The sequence below is a fragment of the Salvia splendens genome, chromosome 2 (assembly GCF_004379255.2).
Source record: "Salvia splendens isolate huo1 chromosome 2, SspV2, whole genome shotgun sequence".
NCBI lineage: Eukaryota > Viridiplantae > Streptophyta > Magnoliopsida > Lamiales > Lamiaceae > Salvia > Salvia splendens.
This window is the reverse complement of record NC_056033.1, coordinates 28,713,331-28,739,511: the sequence shown is the minus strand read 5'-3', so window position 1 is coordinate 28,739,511 and position 26,181 is coordinate 28,713,331. Positions and strand designations below refer to the sequence as shown.

The following is a 26,181-nucleotide window of genomic DNA, read 5'->3' as shown; positions in this document are numbered from 1 at the left end:
GCAAATTATGTTCTTAAATTGCATATATTATCTATTTGGTATTTTGAATGTGTTTGTTGATAAATAATAGAAAAAGATAGAAAAAAAGATGCAAAAAGGCCAAGGTGTAGCAGCCACTGTTCGGGCCCATTCTGCCAGCAAGTTTGAAGTCCAATCAATGCTTACTACATGTCATTCTCTTCGTCTTCGAAAGAGCTTCGCATGGATACCTTAAACGTCTCAATCGGAGTTCTTTATAGAAAGTTATTACAATTCTACGAACATTGCGCAATGCAGTCAAAGCTGACGAAAATTTGGGCGGAAATTCAAGAAAGAAAATAAATTATTAAATTGTGAAACCAAATCTCTCTCATTTCTTGTAGGGCACGAAAATAACCAAGACTAACCCTTTTTCTAGCCTATAAAATACTCCTAAACCTAATTCATAATCCCTATCTCAGAGCCTCCAATCCTACTCCCTCTCTACACTTTCTTCCATTCCATCTTCCACACATAATTCATCCATCTTCCATTGGAGCGGAACTCTGCAGATCCAGGCAAGAAAAGACTGAAGATTGAAGATTCAACCTTGGGTTTTATCAATTTCTTTCGTACTTTTATTTTTGTTTTCACTACTTGTCTATGAGTAGTTAAACATCATTTGTAGATTTTTTGGTGAAAACTATTATAAATATGTTTTGATTTATTGAATTGAACATTTTCCTAGCTTTTGTGATTGTTTTGTTTGTTCTCGTGCTTTTATTGTTCTTTTGTCTGACCAACTTTAGAACTATGTCCATTTAACTAGATTAATCGAGAGATAGCTAGTTTTACGTGGTAACAGGAACGAGTACAACACATAGGTTTATCTGCACTCGAGAGAGGGGACCCTTTGTGAGGACTTGAGTCTTAGGAACTTAAGGAGTTGGATTCTAATATATTGGAAGGAGACTTTGATAGTTAGAGTCTAATCTACTGGATAGGTGCACTTGAGAGGGGGCTTATCTGAAAATCGCGACTTTCCTAATAATCCTGAAGACACATAAAGGTAAAGGTTCTGTGAGATTAATCATCACTAGGTTGTAGTAGTTGGATCCTAAAACTCTACTTTCTTCAGCCTGCTTTGTATTATTTTGTTTTTATATTTGTTTATATTTATGTCTAGTTTATAAAACCAAAACCAAAAATACTTTGTGTCTCTAGATAGTATATGACGCTTAGTATATGATAGTCAGTTGCAATCTTATTCCCTGTATTCGATATCCCGGTACTGACCTTTAGCTATACTAGATCTACCCTGTAAACTTGCAGATATTTTTAGTGCTAATAAATAGCACATCATTGCCCTAAATGATAAATTAATAATTCTAACTCTTGTATAATTGAGTGAATATCCCTGTCCTAAACAATAAATTAATAATTCTGACTTTTCTATAATTGAGTGAATAACCCCCTTTCCTTATAAGTATTTTTAAGAGATAATTAGCTATTTTTAATATAATATCCGAGTGAGTGATGAGTTTATTCTCGTGAGTGAAAACTAAAACCCAAAAATCTCTTTATTAATTCTTAACAAAGAACAAGGATCACATCCACCAATGGAAAATTGTGAACGTGAGTAGGGGTGGGTAGGTACGGTATACCTTACCGAAACCACCATACCGTATACCTTACCGTAAATACGGTATGCGAAAAAATCATACCTTTACCTTACCAAAGTTTTCGGTATACCGAACTTCGGTATACCTTATTTTCGGTATGACGAATTTCCATACCGATACCGTACCTCATTTTCGATATACCATACCGAAGTTCGGTATACCTTACTTTCAACATCAATTAAAATAGAAAATTAGATTTTTTAGAATATTATTTATATTTTATAATTTTAAAAATAAATTAAATATAATTTATTCATATTTATATTTATATTTCACAATAGATTTTATAATTTAAAAATATATAAAATATATTGTATATATAATTGTGTTTATATTTTTGTGGTATATACCTTAGTTTACGGTATATACCTTAATTTACGGTATATACCGAATTTCGGTATGCAGCGGTATACCGCGGTATTTGAAAATCCATATCGTTACCTTACCGAAATTTTTCGGTAAGGTATCATACCGTACCGAAAGTCACGGTATACCAAAAATTCGGTATTTTCGATATTTTTTCGGTACGATAAGACCGGTATTTCGGTATTTCGGTATTTTTCCCCAGCCCTAAACGTGAGTAAGAGCAACCAAAACACGGAATAGGAAAAAAGAAAAAGAATAAGAGATAGTAGAACTTAAAAGCGATAAGTTTCCCTCAAAAATACAATTCTGAATTACCATACTAGGAGCATCCGCACCGGTAAAGGGACGTCCGTCCGTCCGTCCGTGCCAGTAGCGCGGCACCGCTTGCTAGCAGCTGCACTCTTGCTGCTGGCGCGGCGCTGCTCAATGCATCGAGCACGTCCGTGCCAGCGAGCACCTTACGTGTCAACGCCTGATTGCCGTTGGCAAATTTTTTTTAAAAAAAAATGGATTTTAATTAAATAATCCTATTAAATATAAAAAAATATTTTCTCACTTCCCAAAAAATTATATCCTTTTTCTCCCCACATTAAATTTATTTTTTAATTTTTCCCCCAAAAATACACATTTTCATCTATAAATACCCTTCACTTCCACATAAAAAAATTCACACCGCACTACACAATTCTCATCTAAATTCTCTTATTTCCATTCTTACAATTCTCAATCTTTCTTTCACTCTTACAACAAAAAAATGTCCGGCTACGGCGATCACCCCTCCGACTCCCGCAGTTGGAACCACGAATGGTTCGGGTCACAACCATTTCCTAGTCCGGAAACGGAATTTTCGGCCCCTCCTCAAACCCAAAGTTCGCAAGTTCCGGGTGGCTACCGGCCTTACCATGTGGACGACCAAGATGTCCCTGATGGGCAATACGGGTGGGCACCCGAACCACCCGTACCTAGAGCGGGAGGGAGCGGCGGCTCTCAAACTCTTCCTGTACCTACTCGTGGTGTCCGTACCCCATACACTCCGGGGGAGATGGATCAATTATTCAAAGCATTTTTGTCTATCTCCGAAGATCCGGTGATTGGCACGAACCAATCCGGGGACCATTTTTGGTGGCGCGTCTGTCGCCGGTACAATCAAAACCGGCCGGCTAGAACAATCGAGCGCAACGAGAGTATGGTGTGCAATGCCATATACAGAGCCAACGAAGAAATCCAAAAGTTCCAGGGGTATTACCTCCAAGAAGAGCGGTCGGTGGGGAGCGACAGAAGCGAGGTCGACATCATTAGTGCAGTGTTGGCGACCTACCAATCCCAACACTACAAACCGTTCAAGTACCTCAATGTCTGGTAGTAGTTGCGTGGGCATTCGAAGTATAGGGGAAGTGTATCATCCTCCTCTAGCTCCTCCGGCAAATGGTTGAGGTCGGTATCCATATCCGATGCCGGCTCCGATGAGGTGTCCACCCAGCTCACCGGAGCTAACTTGGGTAGCCCCGACGCCGGCCCGAGTAGATCCCAACGCCGGCCGCAAGGAAGGAAGAAGTCGACGGTCAACCGCCGTCGCGTCATGACTCCATCCGCCCCCGTTCCCGATCCCGCTCCTGATCCCACTCCCGATCCCACTCCCGCTCTCGCTCCCTTTGTGCCACCTCAACCCCCCCCCCCACCAACTCGTTGTGGGGGGTTTTGGCTCAACTCAATTTAACCGATAGGTCTACTATGACCCTCGAGCAACTTCGATCGCATGTGGCAATGATACGGGGTCTCCAAAGAACATTGAGGGTAGAGCCGGATGAATAGTCTTCCACGGAGGTATTTTTAGTCTTATGTAATTTTTATTTTTTAGGAGTTTAATTATGTAATTTTTATTTTTTAGGTGTTTAATTATGTAATTTTTAATTTTTAGAATTTTAATTATTTAAATTTTAATTTCTTTGTAATTTATAATATTATTCAGGGTATTTTGATTTTAATTTTGTGGAAATGTTTTTATTTAAATTAAATAATAGAATGATGGGATCCTTGAGCTTACTCTTGCGAAAGAGTACGGATGTGGGTGTTGTGCTCTTACCTAAAAGCATGGAGTAAAAGTGGGTCCGAGCCCACATCCATGATCGTTGGTAAGAACACGGATGGGGATGCTTTAACGTGGGGACCGTCAGAGTAACCCTTTTCGCTTTTAAATGCTCACTCGCTCCTCTAAAATTTGATTTATAATAATGATTCGAATCCTCAAGTAAATAACTACGTCTCTATAAATAAGGTCTACTCTTCACCTTCAAAGTCTACAAACAATGGATTCTTCAACTATCATCCATTTTATCAGACCATCTCTCTTGGCTCAATCAAACTGTGATTTTCTATTCTTGTTTTGTTTCATCGAAAAACAATGTCGCAATCAGAGGAAGAAGCTATTGTGAGCAGCTTGAACGAAACCGAACACGACGAGGAGGAGCACACCGGCTTCAGCATGAGTAACTTCCTCTGGGATGCCTGGTTCAGTTGCTCTTCCAATCAAGTACTTACACTTGTCCCTCAACATTCCCTCTCTGTCTCTGTATAAAAGAAAAAATATTATAAGAACACACATTTTAGGTTGCTGCTGACACTCCCATATTCATTTTCCCAGCTCGGGATGGTGTCTGGGCTTGTACGGTCTGGTTGGGAGCTGGACAGCTTACCTCGTCAGCGTCCTGTACGTGGAGTATCGAAGCCGGAAGGAAAGGGAAGGGATGAGCTTCAAGAACCATGTGATTCAGTGGTTTGAAGTGCTGGATGGATTACTTGGTCCCTTCTGGAAAGCATTGGGTTTGGCTTTCAACTGCACTTTCCTTCTATTCGGATCCGTTATTCAGCTTATCGCCTGCGCTAGGTTAGGTCAGGTCGCCCTCAACTTCAGCTCTTTATGTACTATTACTGATTCATCAATCCGATTCTTCAATTTCTGTTTGCTTGATTACAGCAACATATACTACATAAATGACCATTTGGACAAGACAACATGGACATACATATTTGGAGCTTGATGTGCAACCACTGTTCTCATTCCTTTTTTCCACAACTACAGAATTTGGTCTTCTCTTGGACTTGGAATGACCACTTACACTGCTTGGTATTTGACTGCAGCATCTCTTGCTCATGGCCAGGTAATTTACTAGTACTACCACTATTAATTAGGAAATTGATCAATAAAAAAATTGCATCTCAATACCAAATCCTAAGAGATTTGTCAATCTAATGGTCAATAATGCACCAAAAACACGGAAGGTCGTTATTAAGCAATTTTAGATCATATTAAAAAATTCAAGTTTGAGGTTTTGTTAAGATTATTTTAGGTTGAAAATAAGCTAACAATGACCTAAAATGACATATGTATGTTTGGTTCTGCGTTTTTATATAGGTTGAAAATGTCCAACACACTGGTCCCAAAAAGCTGGTGCTCTATTTCACCGGCGTCACCAACATATTATACACTTTTGGAGGGCATGCTGTCACAGTGTAAGCTTTTTCTTCCAATCCACATTTTAATTCTTCAACATTTTCCATTTTACAGGGTACTTTTGTCTTTAGACATACATTTGGTACTTATGTGCCATTCTCTGAATTAAAATAAAATGCTAGCTAGCAGTTGTGTGATGAATATTGTAACAGTCTGATTCATTTTTAATTTCTTCATTCTATGTAATTATAGTGAAATTATGCATGCTATGCTATGTGGAAACCACAAAAGTTGAAGAACATTTATTTGGTGGCAACACTCTGTCTTCACCCTCACCATTCCGTCAGCATGCGCCGTGTATTGGGCGTTCGGCGATCAGCTCCTCAACCACTCCAACGCCTTCTCCCTCCTCCCCAAGACTCGGTGGCGTGACGCTGCCGTCATCCTCATGCTCATACACTTGATGATAATAAATAGTATATCACACGTCCATTTTCTCAACTACAAATTTTTTTTGGGTATGTGACAATCTATCATAATCTAAAGTGACAGTTTGGTGAAAAGACAATGATACCCTTTTTGGAGGGAAAATGGAGAGATGAAGTGGCTTTTATTTCTTTATTTTATTTTGAGTATTGTTCAATAAAATTCTAGCTTCTTGAGAAAGTTTTGAAACACTTTTAAATAGAGACGGCCATTAGTTGAATCTACATTTATGTATCATGGACTAATTTTCTAATTTTCTGATTGCAAAATAGGGGTGGTTCTGCTTGGAATCCGGTGATGGCTCCGGCGAGAACTCCGGCAATGGCTTTGGCAAAGGAACAAACATATCAAATTAGCAAAAATCTATGTAGAATCTTTCAATTTATATATTTCTGAAACTTTGAATAACTTAATATTGGTTTTAAATTCTATATTCTGAAACATGAAAAAGATACTTCATCGGGGATGAGGCCAGCGCCGGAGATGCATGGCCGGAAAGTAAAGGCGGCGGCGGCAGAAGGAACGGAGCCAGCGGCGACGGCGGAAGGGACGTAGGTAGCAGCGGCGGCTGGAAGAGAACCATCCGGCGGAAGAGACGGAGGCAGCGGCAGCGGTGCAGGCACTGCAACTCTGCAAGAGCCATCCGGCGACACCATGGCCGACCAAACAGACAGTTAAGCAGGATGGAAGGAAACCCGACGAGCACGGCGGCGGGCGTGGCGGCGTCGATTGGCAGAGAGAGGGAGGTGGCTAGGCAAGGCAACGAGAGAGAGGTGGTGAGGCCGATTGAGAGAGAGTGTGGAGGCGCAGGAGAGGAAGAGAGATGTGTGATTGGGAGAGAGATGGAGAATAGGGAGGCGCAACTTTTATCGTAGGGTTGGTAGGGTTTATTTAGGTTTTTATTGAGTTAGATTTTTGGAAAATTTTATACTCCATTGATTGATTTTCTTTTTAATTGAATATAGTCCTAAATTAGGTATTATTGTGTCTTAAAAGTTAGATTTAATTTGGACTATTAATTTATTGGATTTAGTATATACTTCATATATTTTTGATTTTTTTACAATTTAGTTATAAAAGTAGTAGTATATGTTAATTAGCCTTATATTTGGATTAAAATTGAAATTGTGCTATAGAGTTTAGTTTGCCTTCCATTTATTTAGGTTAAAATTGCAATTTAATCCTTTATTGTAATATTTTTTTCTGAATTAATTCACAAGCTAAACGACAACACAAATATGTAATGTTTACAATTTTCATCCTATAATTACTCAATTAAAGTTTTCAGATCATATATTTTAATTAGTCTCTAATTAATTAAATAATACTACTAAAGAGTATTATTAAGAGTAGTGTAAAATTACGGCAATTCATATATGTAAAATTAAATCTAACTTATAAAGTTTGTATAACTTCTAAATATAAGAGTAGTGTAAATTTCATATTATTCAAAACAAATAAGATGCATAAAATATTATCGTTATTTTAAGTGGCAATTTACTTTTTATACGTGTATGTGGTGGGAAGTAAGAAATTTATTCTTTCCAATATTAACAACTCATTTAATCTTTGGCCATATATATCAAGTTATGCTACGGTCTGAAATTAAACGGAAGAAATAAATAGTCAACTAAAATATGATTATCGGATAATACAAAATTTAGTATACATAATTCTACAGTTAAATTTAGTATACATAATTCTAATTGAGTTGATTTTATTTTATCTATTATAAATAATTACTATGTATTTAGTCTTTGGCCATACATCATAAGTTATGCTAAGTCATTAAAACCTATAGTGTTAAAGATCCATTTGGTACTTACTATTATAATATTTGTTGCAATTTAAGCATTTTTTTATTGAGACATTTAGTTTTTTTATAAGTTATTATTAAGATAGTATAACTATATAAGATTTTATTATAATTTTATTTTGGATGAAAGAAAAACAAATTCTCTAAACTTGCATAGTACATATATTCAAGAAATGTTAAAATATTAATTAAGTAAAATGATAGTGTTTGGGTGATGATATTCATAGGATGAGATTGTGACAAAATAATTTGCGTCATGAGATAAGATTGTGGACACTAAAGGTAGTATGAAAAGGTACAATTTATTTGATTTTGATTTCTTTTATGAGATAAGATTTTGTTCTTTATAACTTTGATTCCTATTTCTTTTTTATGCTTCTTTAAATATTATATTATGTACATTACTCTCTTTGTTCAATAAAATATAGGCATATAATATGCTATGGAAATTAAGATAAAATTTGTAAAGTATGAGAGGGGGGAAGAGTAGTTGAAGTAATGTTTTAATGGTGATATAAGTTATAAATAACTTGGTATATATGGGTAATAAATTGGGATAATTTTCCATAAATGAAAATGACCATATTTTTGTGCGTACTAATGTAATAGTTGGGTGAAAGATATAGCCATACATGGTTTATGGTTTTATATATTCATTTATTTTGTATTTATAATTTGAAATTTTTATGTTCCGTGCATAGTACGGGTGTTAATACTAGTTGATTATTGAGTGAGTAAGTAACAAAATTAGGATGGTATGCGTGCAGTTTATTAATAACGTTGGGGTTTGCATGTACGGCACTGTATTTTGTGTGGGAGAAGGTGATCGGGGTGCATGAGACGAGGAGCATGTGGTTGAGAGCACTAGCTAGGCTGCCAGTGGTGATACCAATATGGTTCTTAGCTACTGTATTATTTTCCCATTCTTTGGGCCCATCAATTCTGCGGTCACTTTCACAGTCTACATCATTCCGGCCACGACCCACATGCTCACCAAAACCCACAGTCTACATTTCATTTCATCAATAATTTTCGAATTGGGTTCCATTTTTGATTAATTGTTGCAGAATGCTGTTGAAAAGCCTCCATTCTTTATCCAAAGTTGGGCAGCCATGTACGCGCTGAACACATTGGTAATAGAATGGGTTTTGGTGGTTGGGCAAGTGTGACCAATTTTGTGAAACAAGTCGACACATTTGGACTATTCGCTAAGTGCTACCAGTGCAAAGCACCAGTTGACTCAACTTATTTTAACACAAGTGATACCCACAAGTGTACGGGGCTAGTGTAGCAATTAGTAAGCAAGAGTATCGTATCCCACAGAGACAATTTTGTATCACTTAACTACTACGAACAAAATCAACTACTATCTAGACAATCAAGAAAAGATTGGCTTGTTCTAACAACTAATAAAAGCATATAGTAAGCAAGTAACAATTAAGAACAAGGAAACACGGTGTAAAAAGGATGTGAAAAGATAATATGGAGAAAATTGCAGAACTCAAGGATCCGATGCACAATTCCAAGCTCTTATCCAGTCAATTCGCTTTACCTTTTGGTGTCTCTAGAGTTACTAAGCCGACCACAATTATAGATTAAACCCCCTCCCGAGGTGAGAAACTTGTAGATTAGGTGCTAGGATCGAAGTCCCCTTCTAATCCTAAACTCCTAACTCCCAAAAGCTCGATTAGGTCAATGACCTCACTCAAAACCTCAACTCTCCCGAGTTCTATTGTATTAAGGTGTGAATTATTCTTCTTTCCAGATTAATTATTTCATCTCCCGATTAATCTAATTAATCCTACACAATCAAGTGGTGATCAAGCAATTGAAAGGAATAAACCCAAGAATAATCAAATAACTACAAGAGCAAGGCAAGAACAAAATCAATCGGATAAAAACTATGAAATCAGTGCATCATCACCAAGAATTCTACAAGAGATGTTTAGCTACTCATGTTTATAGAGAAAACCATGTTCAAAACAAATGAATTCAACAAATACATGAAGTAAAGATAGTAAGACTCCTGTGAGATCAATCGATGGATAGGTGACTTCAATCTCCCGATTCGAAGTCTTCAATCTTCAATTCTCTCTCTCAAAGGTGTGCTTGGGGTGGTGTGTGAGTGTAGGAGGCGTTAGGTGTGGTGTGGGTTTTTGGCATAAAAATACGCGGCCGGGTGGGTGGAATCGCGTTTTTGGCATAAAATCGCGTTTTTGGCATAAAAATACGTCAAAACAACGTACCCGGCCGGGTGGAATTATAAAGGGTAAAATTCACCCGGCCGGGTGATGATTTTCGACCAGATTCTGCTTCATTTGAGACACCCGGCCGGGTGGATTTACAGGGTAATAATTCACCCGGCCGCGTGAGATTTTCTGGACATCGCAGTGTTCGTAAAACGGTCATATCTCTCACATCCGAATTCCGATTGGGGCGTATGAGGTACCTACGCAAAGCTCTTTTGAAGACGAAGAGAATGATGTGCATTGGGGGTTGATTGGACTTCAAAATCTCCAGTAAAATTGTCTCAAGCCAAGACTGCTGCACATCCACCTATTTTGCACATTTTTCTACACATTCCTAACAAAATGGTCAATATACCAACATAATACAGAAGTAGATGTAAACACGCCTAATAATAGATGAAATATGATCATATTCATACAAAACCATCCTCTAAAACCATGTAAAATCCAAGTGTGTCAACTCTCCCAAACTTACATAATTGCTAGTCCTCGAGCAATGAAGAAAAAGAACTAAAAGAAGACTTGGATTTAAAGGGGTTTTAGACATCATCATCGTCTCAAAGAATATGGAATAAAGGAGCATATCACAATACAAATTCTATCAAGTTAAGCTGCCGAATGCACTTTTACTACTAACTCGTATATCACCTTGGTTTCATGCTTCACTCGGGATGTATATGTGTGTGTGTATTCACCTCACTAAAAAGTGTATAAGATATCAAGTAGTCACTCAAATCAAGCAAAAATGCATGGTTTACCATAAGCTTGCTCAATGTCTAACCTCTCCTCTACCTCGTGTGACAATAAATCAAGAGTCTGAAAGGTCTTTTATTTAGGTTATAATGTAGGCTCTTTGGTAAGGTGAGGAAATATTTGGCTAAAGTGACTGAAATTCCCAAAACGTAAAATCCCAAGAAATCACAACAATCAACTTTTAACTTCAACCATTCTCAAAACACTTCTCGGTAATAACTAGACTTTTTCTAATTTCTTCCCAACTTCCAAAGACCTCAAATTATTCTCTATATACAATTTTTTTTCTTTCTTCTTTTTCCTTTTTTCTCTTTTTTTTTTCTTTTTCGTTCACGTTTTTTTTAAGAACAAACTCAACCAACCTTTTTCAATTATACTTTCCCAACTCTTCTTTTCAAATCTCAACAAATTTAGAGTCTAGGATTCTCAATCCACTTGATTAGCTTGACAAAAGAAAAGGCTTAAGGTTCAAACTTGGCTAACAAGGGTGTTATATACTAAGGTTAGTGTTTAGGTAAAAATGAGGCTAACAACGATGGCCTAACATCTTCCCCTATATTTAAGGTCACTATGTAGACTCAAGAAGACCAGGAACAAGTTCTAGAAACACATGCACAATTGATGATAAAACACACATAAAAGAATTGAAGGCTCAAAAATCTCACTTGGGTAAATAGCATGAAGCAAGGCAAACAAGCAATTCGTTACTTATGCACCCTATTACTCAAACTCTCAAGTCAATGGTCAAGTGATAGCTCAAAATGGATGGTTCTTTTATCATAGACGACTAGTCTTCACCCCAATTACTACCAATTTTTTTTTTCAATTCAAGCCCAAAATTTTCAATCAATCACAACTAATCAATCTAAAGCAAAAATAAAGCAATAAAATAAGTACCTCATTAGTGTTCCTATCCACCATATCATCCCCCAAACTTATTCAAAGCTATGCAAAGAATAAGTTTGAAAAGTTGGTAGAGAAGGGAGACTTACATAGTATGCAAGCAACACAAAACACACCAAAAACAAACTGAAACGGTAAAATTAAAAGTTACCTACTAGGGGTTACCTCCCCTATAGTGCCTTTGGTTATCGTCGTTGGCTCGACGTCCTCCATGAGCTGCATCATGTCACGCCTTAACTGGTGGTGTTAGACTTTCTGTCAATATTGGAAGCATATGATCTAGCCAATCTCTTCTTCCACCAAGTATTTTTCAGAGCTCCATCAGAAATTTTGGTTTCCACTTTGGGTGAATTTTCAGCTTTTGTTTTCTTCACCTTCACTTTAGGATTTGATGTAGTCTCTTCTTTAGAAATTGATCCACCACATGAAGCAAACATCCATTGCGGTAAAGAAAAATCCCCAAATGTGGACTCAATTTCTTGTGCCTTTTGGACCTCTACAACGTGCACAACTTTGCACTCCTTCTTCATAACAAGTTTTTCTTCCTCACGACTCTTCATAGCATTGTAGATAGATAGGATGTGACGTTTGTTGCCCATATGAAGAGTGAGCTCTCCATTTGCTACATCTATCAATGCTTTTCCCGTTGCAAGGAATGGGCGCCCCAGGATAAGCGGTACATTCACGTCTTCTTCCATATCCAACACTACAAAATCGACGGGGAATATGAAGTCGTGTACCATCACAAGAACGTCCTCAACAATTCCTTTGGGATAGGTGACGGTTCTATCTGCCATCTGTAGCGTGATTGTTGTCGGCTTGAGAGTGCCGATCTTCATCTTTCTGAAAAACGATAATGGCATCAAATTTATACTCGCCCCCAGATCACAAAGTGCCTTTGTCTGTCTGTCATTTCCAATGACGCATGAGATGTTGAAACTCCCAGGATCTTTAAGCTTGGCCGGTAGCTTTTTCTGAATTATGGCACTACAGTTTTCAGATATGTTCACCGTCTCATAGTCAGTCCACTTCTTCTTCTTGGAGAGCACATCTTTTAGAAACTTTGCATATGTAGGCATTTGCTGTAACGCCTCTACCAACGGGATGTTGATGTTCACTTTTCTAAATATGTCAAGAAACCTAGAGAAGTGATCATCTAGTTTCTTCTTCTGCACGCGCTGTGGAAATGGGATCTTAACCTCAGCAGGGGGTGCAGGTATCACGGTACTTGCCTTGGGAGGGCGGCACCTCTTCCACTGGTTCTTCTTCTTCCACCACCTCTTCTACCACTGTCTCCTCTTGAGAGATTTTCTCCTTCTCTGCAGGCATGGTTGGGCCTTCATAGCTCTTTCCACTTCTCAGATTAATGGCTTTGCAATCCTTACAGTCTTTAGGATTTACAACCGTTTGTGAAGTAAATTGGCCTGGTTGATGCTGAATACCCACAGCCTGTGAAACCTGGCTCATCTGGTTATCGATGCTCTTCATGTGAATATTCAAGGCATTCACATTAGCTTCAACCTGCACTAGCCTTTTGTTGGAGTCTTTCATACACTCTCCCGTTTGTTTCATAAAAGCCATTAACACATCTTTCAGCTCATCCTTCTTCGGTTCTATGATTTGGCCATCTGATACCTGGAATCCGGGTGGTGGTTGCAAGGCATTATTTGGGTTTCCGTAGGACAAGTTGGGATGCACCTTGTTCCCATAGTGGTTGTAATTGCCTTCTCCTAGGTTGGGGCGGTAATTGTTGAAATTTCTGCTATTGCCGCCTTGGTAAACGTAGTTTACATCTTCGACTCCTTGTTGCATCTCAGTCCCAACCTACCCTGTTCCCATATACCCAAGCTTGTCAGTTAGGAATTCCAGCTGCTTGGATATTGTATCCATCCTATCAAAATCGGAGGTGGATGCCACTCTATAGGATTTGCGTCTATCGTTTCTCCATCCATCATCATTTGAAGCCACTCTCTCAATCACCTCAAGTGCTTCAGCTTCTCCCAACTTCAAGAGAGATCCTCTGGCACTCATGTTCAATTCGCGCATTGCCTCCAGCGTGCCTCCCCTGTAGAAGGTTAAGATTTGTTGTTCCGGGCTTAACCCGTGGTTGGGGCATCTTCTCATCAACTGCTTGAATCTTTTCCAGGCCTCCATAATGTTCTCCTGAGGTTGCATCTTATATTGAATGACCTCTGCTTGGCGTTTGAGTGCCTCGCTAGGTGGATAGTATTTCTCCAAGAACAGCTCCACCATTGCATCCCATGTGGGCACAGAGTTAGGACCCATGCTGTCATACCAGTCCCTTGCATCGTCTTTCAAAGAGAATGGGAATAATCTGAGGCGGACTTGCTCATCTGTGACTCCGTTCGCCTTCACTGTGTTGCTGATTTGTATGAACTTGGTGAGGTGCTTGTTGGCATCTTCTGAGCCTGTTCCACCAAATGCGTTTGCTTCTGCTCTGTCTATCAACCCCGGTCTCAATTCAAAGCTATTGGCCGCTATCCCCGCATTATTGACTGGTGGATTAGTAACCTGTCTGTAGGCAAACTGATTTTGTACGGGCACTGGCCTCACGTTCTGCTCATCCAATTGCCTCTGCATGTTAGCCAGCTGCAGACTGAGTTCACGAATGACAGGATCCTCATTGTTGTTCTCCCCGCCGTTCTCCATTAGAATTGGAGAATGAGGCTCGTACTGTATAGGTGACGGAAGTGGAGATGGACTTGGTGATGGAGTTCTCTGGATAGGAGAAGGTAGACTCCTGTGAGCGGGTGAAGAAACCCGAATCCTTTGGTTTAAACTTCTCTGCGCGTTCCTCCTTCTGTTGGATGCTTCGATCTCGGGATCGATAAGCTCTAGAGGTGGACCTTTAGAACGTGTGTGCATACAACCTGAACAAGGAAACACATCTATTAGAGAACTCAAAATAAAAAGTAAAAATAAAGCAAGTAAAATCTAGATTAGTAATCTCAATTATTATCACGATATTAAGCTATAATGACACACAATTGTCCCCGGCAACGGCGCCAAAAACTTGACTCAACTTATTTTAACACAAGTGATACCCGCAAGTGTACGGGGCTAGTGTAGCAATTAGTAAGCAAGAGTATCGTATCCCACATAGACAATTTTGTATCACTTAACTACTACGAACAAAATCAACTACTATCTAGACAATCAAGAAAAGATTGGCTTGTTCTAACAACTAATAAAAGCATATAGTAAGCAAGTAACAATTAAGAACAAGGAAACACGGTGTAAAAAGGATGTGAAAAGATAATATGGAGAAAATTGCATAACTCAAGGATCCGATGCACAATTCCAAGCTCTTATCCAGTCAATTCGCTTTACCTTTTGGTGTCTCTAGAGTTACTAAGCCGGCCACAATTATAGATTAAACCACCTCCCGAGGTGAGAAACCTGTAGATTAGGTGCTAGGATCGAAGTCCCCTTCTAATCCTAAACTCCTAACTCCCAAAAGCTCGATTAGGTCAATGACCTCACTCAAAACCTCAACTCTCCCGAGTTCTATTGTATTAAGGTGTGAATTATTCTTCTTTCCAGATTAATTATTTCATCTCCCGATTAATCTAATTAATCCTACACAATCAAGTGGTGATCAAGCAATTGAAAGGAATTAACCCAAGAATAATCAAATAACTACAAGAGCAAGACAAGAACAAAATCAATCGGATAAAACTATGAAATCAGTGCATCATCACCAAGAATTCTACAAGAGATGTTTAGCTACTCATGTTTATAGAGAAAATCATGTTCAAAACAAATCAATTCAACAAATACATGAAGTAAAGATAGTAAGACTCCTGTGAGATTAATCGATGGATAGGTGACTTCAATCTCCCGATTGGAAGTCTTCAATCTTCAATTCTCTCTCTCAAAGGTGTGCTTGGGGTGGTGTGTGAGTGTAGGAGGCGCTAGGTGTGGTGTGGAATGAACCCTAGGCTTCTTCTCCTCTTAATCCCCTTCAAAAATCGCGTTTTTGGCATAAAAATACGTCAAAACAACGTACCCGGCCGGGTGGAATTATAAAGGGTAAAATTCACCCGGCCGGGTGATGATTTTTGACCAGATTCTGCTCCATTTGAGACACCCGGCCGGGTGGATTTACAGGGTAATAATTCACCCGGCCGCGTGAGATTTTCTGGACATCGCAGTGTTCGTAAAACGGCCATATCTTTCTCATCCGAACTCCGATTGGGGCGTGTGAGGTACCTACGCGAAGCTCTTTCGAAGACGAAGAGAATGATGTGCATTGGGGGTTGATTGGACTTCAAAATCTCCAGTAAAATTCAAGCCAAGACTGCTGCACATCCACCTATTTTGCACATTTTTCTACACATTGTTAACAAAATGGTCAATATACCAACATAATACAGAAGTAGATGTAAACACGCCTAATAATAGATGAAATATGATCAAATTCATACAAAACCACCCTCTAAAACCATGTAAAATCCAAGTGTGTCACCAGTCGCCGCTCATCCTCTAGTGTCTCCTCCACAAAACCGCTATGAATTCATTAAACTCAGCCTCATTTTTGCTTCTGTATTCTCTCCAATATTCTTCATTGTAAGGCCATCCACAACGATGTTCCTATACCGTTCCTAAACCGTTCCTTAAACTACTATTTGAGGGCCCCACTGTACTATTTTACTTCATTCCTTAACTAAGGAACGGAACCTGCAACCCTCCGTTCCTTAACCGTTCCTTAAATTACTATTCATTCAATTTCATTTTTTATTTTTATTTCCAACTCAATTCAATTAAAACAAACACGATTTATTAAATAACAAACACACTTTATTAAAAAACACACAACATTAAAAAAAATTACAACTAAAACTTAAAAAAATAAAAACCACACAATTAAAATCCTAAAAAAATAAAAAAACACACAATAAAAAACACACAATTAAACGTGGGAAAATTAAAAAAATGAAAAATGTTAAAAAACGGTAATATTACCGTTAAAAAAAAAATTTAAAATTGAATTTTTTTTAAAAAAAATGAATTATTGCGTCAGCAAGTGACGACGCCCACTCGCGGACCGGCGAGTGGGCGTCACGCACGACGCGGGGAGAAGCCACGTCGTCGAAGCGCGTGGCGGCGCGGACCGTGCCGCGGGTCGTGCCGTCGGCACCCGGCACGGTTTGGGAACGGTTTGGCATCGGAACGGAGGCTGCAACGCGTGCCGCCGCGGTTTCGTTCCAGCGGAACGGCCCGCGGAACGCCGACGGCCCGCGTTGCGGATGCCCTAAGTAGTCGCAGTAGTAATAGTAATATTTTCCTTACATGTGATGCGTGCTTTTTTAATTCCTTGGTTATACTATTTTTATTTAACCTATATTAGGCTAGCATATAGTGTTAAATTTTGAGGATTGATTCATTTGCTTTGTTAGATGCATAGGGTTATTCATTTAGAGTCAAATAAAATATACCCAATAAAAAGAGAAAAGGATACAGTGACTAATGAATACTAAGACTTCATCATCAATAGTGAACGGGAATAGTTAAAATAATTAGTTAAAGATAAAAATTGGTTAAATAAGTAACGAACGAGACTAACTACAATGATTAGTAACGTACAAAAGGATGCATATCGATTAATGAAGAAGGCTTAATAGTGTAAAACTAAAAATCATATGTACATAAGATAAGTAGGAAAAGCTAATAGTACGTATAATATTATTTAAGCATTAAATAAGCCAATTAATTTATTAATATTACTTCATATATTAGCTACTGAAATAGTCTTTTATGGTTGGTCGCCTTATTAACTGCTCCATAAATTTATCAAATATTCTACCATTTCTCGGATAAAGAAAAAAATACAAGTATTGACTCAGATTTTTGAAATTTCCTAAGTTGGATGTATAACTAAATCTCTAACAATATTTTCTTCTTTGGTATGTGAACGTTCAAGACATAAATGGAATATGCGAAGCTTCGATGATTGACTTGGTAAGCGCAAGTTTTTTGCCTTAAAATTAGGCAAATCACAATAATCTTTTATTTATTGTAAGGCCGTCTCATTATCAATGTTGTAATCATTCTTGGGACAATGATATAATAATTGTTTTCCAGTATAACGCATATTAATATGAGTCATAGTAAATATCTATGTTTTCCTTGTTTATTATCTGAATCTCCAATTAGAAACGTCAAAAGACCGATCCTATTATACTATCTCCATTCAAAAATATTACATAAACCTTCCCATTTACAAATTTCAAATATTGAATAATCTATGTAATTTTGTATATATTCAAATTAAGTTGTGTTGAGGTAACTGGTAAAAATACAAATGATTAGAATTATCTATGTAAATATGAAAAAAAAAATATTCTAGTAAAAATTAGTTAAATTTAAATTGAATAAGGATTATAGATGTAGGTAATCTTATTAGAACATTCCGACAAAGTTACAAAGCAAGACATGGGAAATTGATAATCATGCATAAGAAAATTGGAATTGCTTTTTGAGTCAGTTGCTTCACAGGGGAGTTTTAATGATGAATACTTTATGCAGGGCTAATATTTTTATCACTAATATATAGTTTTTGTCAATATGAATAAAAAAACATAAACTCATTCATATATCTATAGGAAGCAGACAAGAAAATCAGCATAGGAATCAAATAGTTGTGTTTCTGAAGTAAGAAAAGAGACAAGATTTCCACTATGTATACTTCTGGAAAACAAATTAGCTTAGAAATTTACAAAAATGTACTAAAAAAAGATAGGATTGGATTATGCCCGTAAATATTAATCAGAAATCTGCACATTTGGATGCTATGGAAATTAGATTTGCCTCTTCATGAAGTCCAAGAAGTAGGCTTGTTGCATACTACACAATGATCAGAAATCAATCTCTCCATAATGCTCCCTTCTTCAATCTCTACACCTCTACTCTGGCTATTCCACAAGTGCACCCCATAACTCGACCGGTTTAATTGTCGGATCTTCGCCCTGACCCATCTCTCACCCACTCGGCCACTAGGCCTCGCGAAAAACCCGGCCACCTTCCCCCACGAGACCGGGTAGAAGGCCACGGGCGGCAAGATTGTCAAGTTATAATCAAACTCATCTCTTTTAGCCAATTTCTCAACCACTCTAGAGACCAAATATGGCCCATTATGACCCCACACATTCCCATCAAAAGTTGAAGCAAATTCCTCCAAGAATTTGTAAAGAATGGGATGGTTTCTATCAAATACAAGAATTGCATTATTCAACCTTGTCCAATTCCCAAACAAGTCAACACTCTGTGCACCAATTGAGTTCCTTAAATTCTCCAAATTCTTCAAGATTATGAAATCTGTGTCCAAATAGATCCCTCCATACTTGTACAAAACTGCAAGCCTAATCAGATTAGAAAGATTCTGTGGGAAAGGAATCTCACCAGGATTCTTGATCCCTTTCTTGATGTCATTGAACCAAACCTCAGCAGAGGTGTCCTTGATCAAATCCCACAAGTCCGGAGCCATTGCTCGAACGTGGAAACCACGTTCGAGCAGTGGCTCGAGAATCTTGACACCCTGATCCGAATCCATGGCTTCGGACAGGATGATTACACAAATGGAGGGGTTTGTTTGGAGCAATGTTTCCAGCCCCAAAAACTCTCTTTTTCCGTACGAATCAAGAGGGGAGATCCACGTCATGAATGCTTGAACTTTGCAGTGATTGGTGCGGAAGAATTCTGTAACTCTCGAATTGAATCTTCTTGTCGGGTCAGATTCCGAGAAGATTCTCATCTCATTAGGCCAGGTGAGAATCTTAGGGATGGAATCTGCTTCGGTGATTTTGAGCACTCCTGCTGCGGCTTGATGCGTCTGCAGCAGATTGGGGACATTCTCGAAGGGGTTTTGGCGGATTGGGACGATGGTGTCGGAGAAGATTATGATTAGGATTATGGACGCGATGGTGATGGTGGAGAATAGATTGAATTTCATGTAGGAAAATCTTGAAGAATCGATCATGGTTTTAATTAGTAGAAGTGAGAGGGAGAGAGGATTGGTTTTGGTGATTTGTGGGAAAGTGAATTGATTTTAGAGTGAATCAATCAAAGAAGAATAGGTTTCATGGCGGCTGAGGAATATTGGTTTTGCAAGAAAAAGATTGGATTTTTAATGTTTGTGATAGAGATTTGTGTTGGGGGTTTGACTGCATGTTTGAGAAGTGAATTTGGGGTTAGAATTGATCAAATTTTTTGATTTGGGGAGACTTAGTGATGATGGGGACTCCATAAAAAAAATACACATAGTTGTTTGGATGGCCATTAAAGACTTTTCTCTGGCTAATGAAGTATATATAATTGTCTGCATGGGCTTGGGTGGGTGGGGGTGGGAGTGTGGGAGACTTTTGAATTATTAATGGAAATTTTTTTAGATTGGCAATAAAAATTGACTTATATGGTGCTTGGCAAAGAATTTTTAATAGGTGGGTTTTGAATTTGTTAATTATAATGTGAGAAATTATAATGTTGAATTCGTCATCGAAACACAGATATCTAAATTAAACATAATATTATAAGACTCCACTCGTTAAATGTTAATAGTCTTGTTATTTGGAGTTTGTGAGGTTTACTAACTTTTTTTTTAATTTATAAAGTGATTAATTGATTAGCAATTATAAAAACAATTTATAAAGTGATTAATTGATTAGCAATAAAAACAATATTTACCTAGATACACACAAAACTAAAATTATTTCAACGAATCAAATGTAAATATTTTGTAAACCCTATTTATGGTATGGTCGTATATTTCATATAGTTTTACACCCTCTAAATGCACTCTTGTTGGTTCGTGTATTAAGGCGATTCATTCATTCATTTTCTTAAAACGTTTGCATTTTATATTTTATAAATACTAATCATCACATTCAGTATCATTGTACTAACCGTTTACTATTCGAATTTCAATATTAGTATAACGCATACGAGGCAACAAATTTTCAATATTAGTATTATAACTCATACATCAATCGGATGGAAATTATACGCAATAAAATCCCAACCTATTTTATAACGCCTACAAGGCAACAAGTTAAAATGAAAAAGGTTTTGGAAGTGAGAAGATTTTTTGTTTTTAAGTGATGGAAGTGAAAATATTTTAAAAAATACTCGAATACTCCATATTAAATTAATTTAAGATTTCTTTCTATCTATTTAATTTTCTTTATTTTATGTTTTCTAATGATTTAAAACTCTAATTAAAGAAAGGAAAAACAAAGTGAAGTGAAGAATAATAGTAGCACAAAAGTTATACTAATACTGAACACAGTTATTTCATGTAATCTTATCTCTTATCAATTGCAAGGTTTTCCCATAAACAAATGTTCCTATATTTTTATATGGCTGTATGATAATAACATTCCGTTATATGAAAAAAATCATAAAAAATTAATCAAAGGCTTTAGATAAACGAATGGAAAACTAAAAGTTAAGAACAATGCCAAACGTTGCATATTTTCTATAAATTCTGATTTTAGTAATCAAAAGTGTCATTTGTGAAGTAATTTTCAAGGTAGTGTGATAATAATGTGTTGCATATTTTCTATAAATTCTTATTTTAGTAATCAAAAGTGTCATTTGTGAAGTAATTTTCAAGGCAGTGAAATAATGTCTTGTTTCTCAGCATTATGATTTTATTTGTGGTTTTAATTATTTTATTTTGTCTTCTATGTTTGCCTTATTTCAGTTTCTTTCCTTTCTTTTTTGTTACTATATTTTTTTCCAGAGGGGAAGGAAAGGTGTCAGGGGTAAATTGATATAAATTGTAAATAACTTGACGTATAGGGGTAAATTGATATAAATTGTAAATAACTTGACGTATGTATAAGGGTAATAAATTGGAACATCTTTCTATGAATGAAAATGCCCATATTTTTATGGAATTGACGAAAATGGAAAGTGCATATACTTTTATAGGACGGAGAGGATACACGTTATTAAAAAAATACAATGTGTTGTGTATCGCACGGTAGAGATACTTAGTTATCCATAGAAGCAAAACCACTTAATCTTGAAGTATATTTTCTTCATTCCAAAATTTCTTGAAAAACTAAATTGTTTTTTTTTCCTACAACCATGTTCCACTTTGATATTCCACCTCAATTGTCCAGTGTTCAATTTCTTTACTTTTGGCATGTCAACATCTTGAAACAAAAAGCTGTCTTTTATCTTTAATCTCAAAACTTGAAGCTAATCTCGGTGCATGTTTTGTTTTTATACACTCTTGAGTTCTAGCTCGTTTTTGTGAGCCTTTTGAGGATTGAACTGAAAATTGGGGCCGATTTGCTAATATTAAAAAAAAAATCTGATTTTTATTGATAAATTAGGTCAAGTTCTGATTTTGCCACCATGCATAGCTATGCTTTGCTGAATAAGCCTTCTAACTGAATCTGGTCTTTGTTAATTTGCTAATAATTGTGACATATGTATAATAATGGAAATAATATTCCTACATTCCATTAAGTATGTTTCTAGTTTATCCAAGAAAATTATTTTTTGACTGACAATTTTCAATAATTTTCGAAATTTTAAAAAAAAATTAAATTCCGCGGCCCAGCCGCGAATGGCGGCCCGCTGCAGTGGAGGGCCGCGGCTCGCCCTCGGCTCTCGGCCCTGCGCCCCGCCCCTCGGCTCTCTGCAATGGGGGGCCGCGCACCGAGCCGCGGGCCGCGGCTCCCCCATTGTGGACACTCTAAGGAATATAGATAAAGTTTATTTAGTCAAAAAGGTAAACACATGTAGACATGTAGTAAGTTTTTAAGTCAAAAAGGTAAACGCGTTTATACGTATAAGTTGGTTAGTCTACGCATAAACAATTTATGCTTATTTAATTATAGAGGGAAAATATTTTTTAGTTCTTAAACTTTGTTAAGGCATCAATTTTAGTCTATAAAGTTGAAAAATATCATCTTAGATCATTTAAGTTCAATTTAATATAGTTTAAACTACTTTTTTACAGTTTAGATTTTTGGGTGAAAATACTCGCAAGTCCATGAAAGGCATTTCAGTCTATTTTACTCTCTTTTTCATTAAAATGAGAACGAAGAAAGGGGGAGAAGAAAGAAAAGGAGGGAAAAAAAAAGAAAGAAAAGGAGGAGAAGAAAGAGAGATATAATTTGGTTGGACTGTTGGGTTGGAGAAGCGAACTTAAAAGCTCTGTTCCCTAGATTGTTTTTACTGACTCAAAGAAACTTTATGGGTGAATGGGAAATGAGGTGGAAATGGTCGTTCCTTTGGAGGAGGAAGTTGTTTGTTTGGGAAAACAGCTATTCAGGAAAATCCTTTCAGTCGTGAATCGCTTATCATTTAGTGTAAACAGGAGGGATATGAGAATATGGTCTTGGCTTCATTCGAAGTGTTTCTTGGTTCTAACTTTGTTTTACAAGTCACGAAACTTATGGAAGAGAACGAACCAGCTATATATCATGGACGATTGGCCTGGAGGAATCTTGCCCTGCCTAAAGATCAACTACAAGTATCGTTTGTTCTACAAGGAAGATTAAACATCAAAGCTCGATAATTGATGTACTTTCTGCAAAGAGAACCCAGAGACTATTGAACATCAAACCTTTATAGGACGAAAATATAAATAATCGTTCTCCTTCCATAGTCCAACAATAAGTTAGCTTATGAATTCCTATCAAGTCAGCATTCATTCATAATTTCTCCTGATCATGTAATACGTCACGGCCAACCTAACCACTTTGACAAAATTAACAAATTGATTAATTATCAATCAGTGCTAATTTCGTCAAATTTATTGAGAGTTAAATTTTGATAATATATGTATTTTTGTAAACAAAAACTCCTATTGAATAATCCAGGAGATCCAAATTTCTGGAACTTTTTAAAATATGTTATAATTATTGTAACCACGAACATAAATAAGAGTATTTGATGGATGCTTGAGATCGTAAATCATAGACGGTCGTTTTTTAGGGAAAGAAATACTATCCTTATTTCTTCATAGTGAACAATATGATCAAAGTGAAACCAACGAGTGGTGCACATGCTCAAGGAAAAACCAAATTTAAGAGATCTCTAAATCCAATAAACAAAAATTACCAGGAACTCTCCATGAGGACACCTTTTGTAGAGCTACTATTCTTGCACGAACACAGTAGAATACTAGAAAAGCATAAGAAGACAACGTCATTACTTTTTCCCCCTGCTAAGCCTTTGAAGGTGATAATTAATGCTGCCCCAAGGCTTTCGTTTATTGGTAGTCTGCAGAAAAGAAAAACAAGCACGTTAGCAGTAGAGATGGCCAATGTTGAGAAAAATCTATTGGAATACAAAATAATTTTAGCATTATCTGCCAGAACTAGAGTTACCTGAGCATCCATGCACGCGCTCAGCAAAGACTTCTGCCGGCTGCATCTCTTATCATCGCCTTGAGTTAAAGCCAAGCAACTAAGAAATGACATCATTTCTCTCATGCAAGGTTTCTGAAGGTTCCCAAATTTCTTTGGATTGATTTTTAGTTGAGAACCTTGTCTGCCCATTATTCCCTGTTTAAATCCACAGATAAGACAATGTTAAAAATGTATTCATCGATCCAGAGATACGAGCAGCAATATACAGATCAATATCACAAGTGTCAGAGATCATCCACTGTATAAGTTAACCAGGAAGCTAGCCATTCAAGTGCTTCGATGAGATTATGAAGGGGTACAATAGTCCAAACAAATCATCAGATTTTGAGCTTCTTAAATCAGATTCTGACTAGAGAATTTCAAACAAAATTAGGCACCAGAAAATGCTATTTGAAACTATAATAAAATGATAAATAGAAGAAATTTCAGTCTCTGGATTAATTTTCTTAATTATAGGAGTGATTTTCATTGAAATCTAGAAATGTTTTACTATTCTTATGAAGAATATCAAGCATCTAAACTTAATTATTGTGGAGAAGATGTTAAATGTGAAGATTTAACATATACTTCCATTAAAAACAACTGATTCTAACATATACTTCCAAATTACCAATATCAGCGATATTGCTATGAAATAAATTTTCATACTAAAATCACTTTGACGAAAGCAAAACAATCATACTTAGTCAGTAATTGAACAACAGATTAATCAATATTTGTAGATACACTGAATTTCTATTTTCCAATCTTCATTTAAATCCAATAGAGATAGGCCTTGAACTCGGTAGCTATTACAAACCTAACACTAATCCAAAACAAAGCCACAAATATGATATACCTATCCTCGATGGAGAGCATAAGAAGCATTCTAATCAGTGAATTGAGCAACTGAGATTTGAAAGCAGTACACAAACATACGATCACATCAGATCTGAAAACCCTAAACCCCCAATTCAAAAATCGATTATCAAACATGACCCGAAGAATAGAAAAGCGTCTCATCTGATGTACATTGAACAAGTAGAGAGAAGAAATTACACGATGTGGAAACGGATTGATTGTACGCACAAACAGTGGTAATCAGTTGGTCGCGTCGCGTCGCGTCGCGTCGCCTCGTTAAGAGTTCGGGAATAATCTGACAGGCAGTAAGAATTGGAAGATAAGACCGCGTCCGGTAGCTAGCGGCGGAATCGACGACGGTGGTTGGCGGCGGCCTGTTTTGGGGTGTGGTTTCTGATTTTCAGAGGTGAAGAAATGAGCTCAAAAAACAAAAATGAAAATTCATAGAATAAATCCTTTCGTCGTTACGTCATTTTAAAAATACAGTAATAATGTTTGTTTTAGAGAAAATAAATTAGAAAAGTGGGACGAAAATGGGCTATTTTTATAATGGGCCGTATCTATTATTCATAACTATAATTTCTTATTTCATAGTATCCTATATTTTGGGCTCAAATTTGTGACGATAATTATAACTTTAGCCTGTTTATTACTCCTATTTTTCTTTTCCTTTTTTAACTTTTAGAGGCCATTTTTGAGATAAGAAACTTCTTAATATTTGTAATTCTTAGTATCCATGTTTCTATTTAATTAAATTTATCATCTATAGAATTTTATTTTAATTTATGTGGTTTTGAATTAAATTAACTAAAGTTGATCATCCCAATGTATTCACTATCGTGTTTTCTGTCCGTTTTCATTTTAATTTTCCTTCTTATATTGCCTATCATTTTACTGATTCAATAACAAATTATTTCGATTTCTTTTCTTTTTTTATTCTATGTTCCAAAGTTATGTCCTACAATTCAGCAATATATCATTGCTTACCATTTCTCACCATTTTCTTATACGCAATTGCATGATTATTTGATAACAAGATTATTAATTAATTAAATAATTTCGACTAATGAAATAAATTTACTTAGTTAATTCCACTAAGATAAATCAAGTTATTATTCTGAGAGCATTGATTTCATAAATAATGAGTTATGTCCTACAATTCAGCAATATATCATTACTTACCATTTCTCACCATTTTCTTATATGCAATTTCATCATTATTTGATAAGAAGATTATTAATTAATTAAATAATTTCGACTAATGAAA

At 36.7% G+C, this 26,181-nt stretch overlaps 2 protein-coding genes and 1 pseudogene across 3 annotated transcripts; 1 reads left to right on the top strand and 2 right to left on the bottom strand.

Annotated features, from left to right (window-relative positions):
* The first annotated feature begins 4,407 nt into the window (after positions 1-4,407).
* Positions 4,408-6,925, top strand: LOC121777763 (annotated as a pseudogene).
* An 11,406-nt stretch (positions 6,926-18,331) lies between these two features.
* Positions 18,332-19,944, bottom strand: LOC121769711 (lactosylceramide 4-alpha-galactosyltransferase-like). The gene has a single exon (XM_042166453.1). It carries the CDS (start codon positions 19,661-19,663, stop codon positions 18,500-18,502), a length of 1,164 nt encoding a protein of 387 aa, XP_042022387.1. The 5' UTR covers positions 19,664-19,944; the 3' UTR covers positions 18,332-18,499.
* A 3,592-nt stretch (positions 19,945-23,536) lies between these two features.
* On the bottom strand, positions 23,537-25,372 carry LOC121763836. 2 transcript variants are annotated; one of them, XM_042159925.1, is made up of 3 exons: positions 25,115-25,372; positions 24,033-24,209; positions 23,537-23,925 (listed from the first exon to the last, which is right to left on the bottom strand). In XM_042159925.1, exons 2-3 carry the CDS (start codon positions 24,201-24,203, stop codon positions 23,854-23,856), a joined length of 243 nt encoding a protein of 80 aa, XP_042015859.1. In that variant the 5' UTR covers positions 24,204-24,209; positions 25,115-25,372; the 3' UTR covers positions 23,537-23,853. The 2 variants fall into 2 exon arrangements, with proteins under 2 accessions (XP_042015859.1, XP_042015866.1); XM_042159932.1 differs by having other exon boundaries at positions 25,143-25,372.
* Positions 25,373-26,181: the final 809 nt, after the last annotated feature.